This window comes from Chionomys nivalis, chromosome 7 (assembly GCF_950005125.1).
Source record: "Chionomys nivalis chromosome 7, mChiNiv1.1, whole genome shotgun sequence".
NCBI classification, from domain to species: domain Eukaryota; kingdom Metazoa; phylum Chordata; class Mammalia; order Rodentia; family Cricetidae; genus Chionomys; species Chionomys nivalis.
In genome coordinates, this window is record NC_080092.1 from 29,192,074 (window position 1) to 29,199,859 (window position 7,786).

The window sequence follows — 7,786 nt, forward strand, 5'->3', positions numbered from 1 at the left end:
AAGGCATCATGAGCTTAACTTGCTTCCCCAGCCTGGGTCCCTTTCTCCCCTGTTCTTACAACCTCCCCCCCCCATATTCCATGAACAGTGTCTGGGGCACCAGGATGAACACAGGAAGTGGACGTGAGGAAACACATCCTCATCTGAGAGCAGCCAGAGCATCTGCCTTCTCCCTGGACTGCACTTTCAACCCTCAACTGCAACTCTTTAGGAAACTCACAATAGAAAATAAGATTACACTAACACTAGGCATGTGGCCCAGGCCTTCAGGGTCCTCCTGCTTGAAATTACCTGAAAGCCAGGGAGAGGAGAGGGAAATAAATTCCTCCCATCAGGTTAGTCTAGCAACAACGAAAACTCTGTGACTTCTTCTCTTGCCAGAGTCCAGCCCTACCCCGGGAGATGGACAGGTTGTGGGAAACTTTGAGAAGCCACTAAGTGCTAACTTTTCACTCCTGGATGTAGAAGGTTTGAACCTAAACTTGCCTTCAGGATGAATAGGTTATCCCCAGTTGTAAGTCAGGGTATTATTATTAATACTAAGTTTACCTGTAGGTGGTCTGAAGTATGAACTAAACGCCTCACTCAAAAGTATGACCATGTAAAATTGTTTCCAAAAATGTTGAATTTGATGTGTATGTGCTTTTTATCCATAAAAAGGACTTATATTGCACTTCACATGTTATACGAATAAACTGAAACATCCTTAAAGTAAACAATTCAAGGCACCCATTGCTCTTTAAAGGGGTGGTGTGCGATGTCTTTCCAAACAGTATACAAACCCTCCAAACATCCCTGTTCATGACCCAGGAGTCAGAGGAACCAGCTTCCAACTCAAGTGACCAGGGGCAGAGTCTGAGCTATTTTCTGTCTCATGACTTCCACCATGAACTGTCAGTTCCTGTCACTATAAAAGAGGGAGGGATCTCTGCTATTTAAGACATAATTGTCGGAGAATTAAGCACTACATATTGGAGCATGGAGCATGCTTCCTGGGGATCAAGAATTGCTAAATGTCAGTTTCCCTGAACTATGGCCTCAGCTGGATGGCCCAGTTTCAGAATGGGTCAAGAGTCTCCCTACCCTGACCCTTGTTCTCAGTCGGTCCTTAGTTTTTCAGCACAAAGTTGTGTCCATCTGATCCACCTGATCCCACCATCCTCATCAACTCTCCTAGATCCACCCAAGTCTGGCTAGAGTGAATCCCAGGGAACAGAGAGACGGTGCCCTCCATCTTCAAGCTCTTACACAGCAGAGAGTGAATGCAACTTAAGACTGGAAAATTATAAACTTTGTAAAGCTGTTGTTGGGACACAGCTAAGGACTCTTCACCTCAATTATACTTCTGTCTTGACTCAGTGTCTGTGTTCCCTACAGACGCTTATAAGAAGAACTCTGGGTCCTGAATCACATTGGGATTTACCTGGTGTGTGAGTCTGTGTGTGCGCTGGTGTTATAGGAGTAGAGGTGGAGACTCTAGGTGATGCTGGTATATGTGTGGGTCCTGTTGACAGAGTCATGGGTCTCCCTGTAGTTGTGGGTCTCCCTGTAGTTGTGGGTCTTCCTGTAGTTGTGGGTCTCCCTGTAGTTGTGGGTCTCCCTGTAGTTGTGGGTCTCCCTGTAGTTGTGGGTCTCCCTGTAGTTGTGGATCTTGTTATAGTTGTAGGTCTCTGTGTAGTTGTGGGTCTCCTTGTAGTTGTGGGTCTCCTTGTAGTTGTAGGTCTTTGTGTAGTTGTGGATCTTGTTGTAGTTGTGGATCTCCTTGTAGTTGTGGGTCTTGTTGGAGGACTTGTGGGAATTTCTGAGTTTGGAAATCAAAATGAAATAAGGATGAGTCAACAAGAAGAGACAAGAGCTTCTACTGTAGCACCAGTGAGAGGCTGTCCCCACCAAGGCTCCTCTTCTGAACTTCTCTTATTTGCCATTGACCAACTAGGATGCTGTGGGGTGGGGCATTAGAGACAGCTCATCAATAGGAGGAAGCTATACCGACAGCACAGAGATGAGAACAGAGCCCAGGTTCCTAAAGACACTTTATAAATGACAGCTGTCAGGTCATCAGATCTCTCAGCATCTCTGAGACTGAGAGGGTACAGGGGACTGGAACTTCTCTCAGTGATGACTGACTTCACCCACGGTTTCCAGGCCCAGCATGTTCCCTTCAGTCAGTCCCAAGAGGACACAGCATACAGCCCTGCATCTTAGCATACACACCCCACATGAATCCCAACACAAATGGGATTTGCACATTCGGATAGAGAGTGGACATTGTCTTTTATGGTTTCTTACAATCTAACAGAGACAAGGTGAATACTCCTTATCAAAAAAAAATGTTTGGTTCCTGGACTTAAAGTATTTAAATCTTCCTTAACAATTCAGAATAATTGCATATAGATAATATCTTATGGGTCAGGCTTAAGTATAAACATGATATACATAGCATTTATATAACTACACATTACATACATAGCTTAAAAGGTAACTTTAGAAACTGTGGATAACTGTGCACATGATAGTGTCTTGGCATTGAATTTTCCAGATGCACTTTCAAGTCCATGCTCAAAAGGTTCCAGATTTTGAATCTGGATTAGGCAGGTTCAACCTACAACTTACAAATCAACAGCATCTGTTGTATTAATTAAAACATTGCTTCACCCATTAGCTTTAGCTTCTTATTGGCTAACTCTTATATCTTATTTTAACCCATTTCTTTTAATCTGTGCATCACAACAAGGTAGTGGCCTACCAGCAAAGTTTCAGCATGCCCGACTCTGGCGGCGGCCCCATAACATCTCTCTCTCTCTGACTCTGCCTTCTTCCTCCCAGCATTCCATTTAGTTTTCCCCACCTACCTATGTTCTGCCCAATAAACAGGCCCAAAGTAGTTTCTTTATTCATTAATGGTAATCACAGCATACAGAGGAAAATCCCACATCACCTCCCCTTTTCCATTTAAATAAAAAGGTTTTAACTTTAACATAGTAAAATTACATATAACAAAACAGTTATCAAGCAAGAATTATAGTTATGATATTTATTTACATCTACTTTATCTTTTATCATAATTAAGGAAAACCATAGTCATAACTATCTATTTTTTAACTCCATCAAAGACTCTAGAAGGATATGATATTACCTAAGTAAACAGGAAGTACATTGTAAAAAACTTCCAAAACTTGAAGAAGTTTTGACAGAGACATCTGGCTGCCTGGACAGTCACCCAAAGTTTTTCTTCACCATTGGGGCATACATCTTCAGCCTACAGGCCCATAGTATCCGACAGACTTTTCCATGAAGCAGGAAATTTTAAAGACAGTTCTGCCTATATTGGCAGTTTGCCAGTCACTTTCTCCTGTATCCTGCTGATTGACATCCAGTTTTGCCAGCACAATTTGTTGAAGATGCTCTCTTTTTTCCATTGTGTACTTTTAGCTCCTTTATCGAAAATCAGGTGTTCATAGGTTTGTGGGTTAAAGTCAGGGTCTTCTATTCGATTCCATTGGTCGACTTCTCTGTTTTTATGCCAATACCAAGCTGTTTTTAATACTGTAGCTCTGTATAGAGTTTGAAGTCAGGGATGGTAATGCCTCCAGAATATCTCACAGACTCTTTCATAAAGCAGGAATCCTGAAGGATCATCTCACCTTTAGGCAAGTTCAGCAGTCATTTCTCTGTGGATCTTGCATGTCCAGTTCATGTAACAAACTCCATAAGGAGCCTTTTGATGCCCATCTTGCTCCTGAAGTAGATTGGTGCTGTCAGGAGCAGATGTATCTCCTTGTCTTGAATTAAGATTCATTTTAGGACTTCATCTAAGCAAATAAAGTTGTTTGGTGCCTCTAAAGAGAATATTTAAAGCTGGGTTTGGTGGCACTTGCCTGTGTTCTCAACACTGGAGTCAGAGGCAGGAGGATGAGGAGAGCATGGCCATCAGAGAATAGCCTGAAATACAGGAGAGCTGGTCTTTACACAACTCAAAAGCAAGCGTTTAATCAACATGTTCATAAGAACTTTGTGTTTCCTTGTTCTAGGAAAAGAACACATTACTAGCAAACAGAAGACACAGTTCACTTACAAGAAATAAGGAAAGAAAACAAAGAAAGCTTACCTGGTTTAACTTCCAACGAAAAGGTCACTTTGAGATCATTGAACCATCCATGAACCTCCACGCGACAACAATACAGACCACTGTCACTAGGGACAGCATTCTCTATTGTCAAGGACACGTTTCCTCCTGAAATATTCCCCTTTAGCTGGTATCTGCTGCTCCTCTGATAGGTGACGCGGTATCCATTGGTCCAGATAAGTGTGTTGGTACAATGAGAAGACGGGCATGCCCCTTGACCCCAGCATGTGGTAAAGATTCCACCACGTGTTGAGTAAGTACATGGCAGTGTGACAGGGTGACCCACCACCCCTGTCACTGCTACATTAGAATCCACAGCACCTGTGATGTAAAGAAGGGGGGAGAGGAAAGGAAATGGAGTATTAGTACTCACAATGTTTCTACAATTTTGTTATTGTTTTTCAAAAAATTGTAGGGAGATGGGGAGGGGGACTTGAGTGGAGCCCCAGCTGCAGCCCTTCTTTTTCATTCCTTTGTTTGCTTGCTTTATTGTTTTGGTTCTGGAGGGTTTTTTTTTTTTTTTTTTTTTTTTTGTGTGTGTGTGTGTGTGTGTGTAGGCATAAAAGGGAATGACAACTTAATTTTTGTTGTTGTTATCCTTTGGTGTTCTGAGCCAGGATCTCACTTTGTAGCCTTGGCTGACCTGGAACTTGCTGCCTAAACCAGGCTGACGTCAAACTCCCAGAGCTCTGCTGCCTCTACCTCCCCAATCCTATAATTAAATATCCAGTTTTACTGCTTGAACTTGAAGAGTGTAAACATTCTCCTGTTAGCATATTCTTCCCCACTGTGATCACTTAGTGGATACACTTGTGAGCAAAACAACTCTGTGGTGTGATATTCGCTCGCTTTTCTTCTTTCTTCTTCAGAGTGTGTGTTGCTTTTGGAGACAGCGTCTTGCTCTATGTCTCATGGTGACTGAAAATCACAATCCTCCCACCTCTGCCTCCTAAGTGTGGAATAATTAGCATGTCCCACCGAAACCAGCACAAATGTTTCATCATTAAACTTCTAAAACTTTATTTCAGAAGCTGGGTCCATGGCAACTCTTGTATACCCAGAACTCACTAGTAGTCCCAGAACTCAGGAGGTAGAGGGAGGAAGATGAGGAATTCAAGGCCAGCTCACTAATGAGTTCAAGACAGGCCTGGCTTTTGGAGACTCTGTCTCAAACCATCTCCCCTCCTCCCCCACAGGGCTGTGACAACAAAATCACGAACTTTTCCCCACTTCTCATCAAAGAGCAGAGCCAGGGCTCTAGAAAAGCACTGTTGGCTTCAAGGCAGAAAGTTAGCAACTTCAAAATCAATTGTCTGAAAGGGTTTGAGAAAACCATCAGGAGGGTCTGAGGCTTATTCTGAACTTTATGATTATCCCTTTATGAACAAAAAAACCAAAACCAAAACCAACCAACCAAAGAAAAAACACTAAGCAGCCCTTTTTATGAGTTGGTGACATACCAGAACTTGAGCAAGACCCTTGTAAAGATCACATAACCAGAGAATATGCAACTGATAACTTTAATGATACAATTTTAAAAACTAAAATAATAAAATATACGATGGAATAGAATTTCCAACACCAATAGTTTCCAAGGGGACCTTTAAGGGAACTCTGAGGGCTGAGGATGGAGCTCAACGAAACAGTGCTTGGGCTAGCCCATGCTAGCCCCTGTGTTGGATTGCACCACTGGAAACAAACAAATAAGCCAACAAAAGCACAGAACAATGAATTATAATATTCTCCAACTAATCACCTACTTGCAGGCCTAAGATGTGAGTCTGGACATGACCCAAGAAAACACAGTCCTAACTGTATAAAATGAGTATATTTCTGGGACATACATTACTTGATTTTGCCAAATACCTGTTTTAGGATCTCAAATAAAATACATGCTATATTAATTAAGTCATAGAATATATTTTATCTCTCACCAGCGATCCCAGTTATTGAGACGTAGAGGAAGGAGGATCAAAAGTTTGAGGTGATCCTAAGCAACCTACAGAGTTTGAAGCCAGTCTGGACTAAGTTAGACCCTGTCTCAAAGAAAAATACCTTATTCCTTCTTTGCCCCTTTTCATAGAGAACTTTGAATTAAATTTTTTTAAGATAAACAATTGAAAGTGATTGAAATAAGCAAAAATGCACAAAAATGCAATGAAGGCTAATTATGACTAGCCACCCTGCCTGGAAATCTCTGGTTCTGATTTTTAAATTAACCATTCATTATCTTAGGCATGCATGAGTACTTACCTAATATTGTCCATGACAGGCACACATGTGTTCTCACCTCTTGCCTGACATTCTCTTTTAGATAATGTTTATTTAGCCATAAGTTTGGAAATTTATACAGGTTAAGCAAGTTCCTTGGAGCTATAATTTATCCTGGTTCTCTGCTCATTACATAACCCATGATCAAAAAAGCCCAACGATTGTCATCTCTCCTGTCACTCTAGCCTCCTCAGCATCCCCCAGCTCATCCACTCACTTACCTGGGAAAAGAAGTATGAGGCCAGAAATGAAGACTTGAGGCTGCATCATGGTGCTGACCTGGAGGACAAGAGAAGATGCTCTGGTTGCTGTGGCCCTCAGCTGTACCCAGGGAGGTCTGCATTCTCACTGTGATTCACACAGGCCTCTCTGCCAGGGACCCCTGTCCTCCCCAACACCCTCTTCTTTCCTGGTCCTTCCTCACATACAGCCAGCGATCTCACTTCTGGTCATGACATAAATAAGGCAGCAAGCAGAGAAAACTGGAGGCAGAGACAAGAGTGTGTTCTCTTGGTAGAACTCTTAAGCAAAAACCAGACTTCTAATAGCAAAGGTGCACTTGCCTCCTGGTGGACATAGAGCTGTTTCTGCCCAGTAGATACAGGGGTTAGTTGCTAAATCTCAACCACCTTCATCAAAGCAAGATGTTCTGAGTCAGAATGCTGCTGCATAAAGTGTGTCTAATACCACATCTTCCTGGGGGATGTTATGGTGGATGTTACATGTCTTCAGATTCCAACATCTAGATTTCAATGTTCGTTTCTTAAATGGTAAACCATAAAAACATGAGTAAGCCTGCCTAGTACTTCATTAACTCCACTTCTTGTCAGAATAATCCATGACTTCCTCTCAGAGAGGGAAGTTTGCCCTGTTACCAGTCTTCAAGATAGTAATAGCTTTCACGAACCTTCCATGAGCTCAGCATCTTCAGGCCTGGGGCCCTGCACTATTACACTAACAGCGCCTGTTCTTAGAAGAGATCAGAAAACTAATGCTGCAAACTGGTGGCCAAACAATGATTGTAATGGACACCTCAAATGCCTTATTTATTATAAGAAGTTCAAAACTTATAAAACCAACTTAAGACACAACTATCTTACTTTTTATCAGGTACCAATCATTCCATCCCTTTAGAGTTCTATTGAGGAAGCGCCGTGTACTCGGGAATTCACTGTCTCACAAAGTCTGCTACCCTTCTTGACACAAACTGCCTCTGAGTCATCCCACAGGTTATCCTATGACCTATTGCTCATAAAATGAAGGGACAAACTGTGATGGTTAATAGCTTTCCAGGCTCTCAAAGGAAACCTTCTCCACATTCTGGAATTCAACTGAGTAACTAGGTGAGCTCTGTAATGGAGTAAGCTCCTTGCTGGTGGCTGGAAATCC

General features: G+C 42.3%; 1 protein-coding gene across 1 annotated transcript in view; it reads right to left on the reverse strand.

The window, feature by feature from the left end:
- The window catches only part of LOC130878441 (hepatitis A virus cellular receptor 1 homolog), a 51,655-nt gene extending 44,988 nt beyond the window's left edge, over positions 1-6,667 (reverse strand). Inside the window, exons 1-4 of the mRNA XM_057776409.1 lie at positions 6,619-6,667; positions 4,109-4,447; positions 1,765-1,801; positions 1,424-1,545 (exon numbers count right to left, since the gene is read on the reverse strand). Of these exons, the coding sequence (XP_057632392.1) occupies positions 1,424-1,545; positions 1,765-1,801; positions 4,109-4,447; positions 6,619-6,667 (547 nt within the window). The remainder of the gene's footprint in view (positions 1-1,423; positions 1,546-1,764; positions 1,802-4,108; positions 4,448-6,618) is intronic.
- Between the last annotated feature and the right edge of the window lie 1,119 nt (positions 6,668-7,786).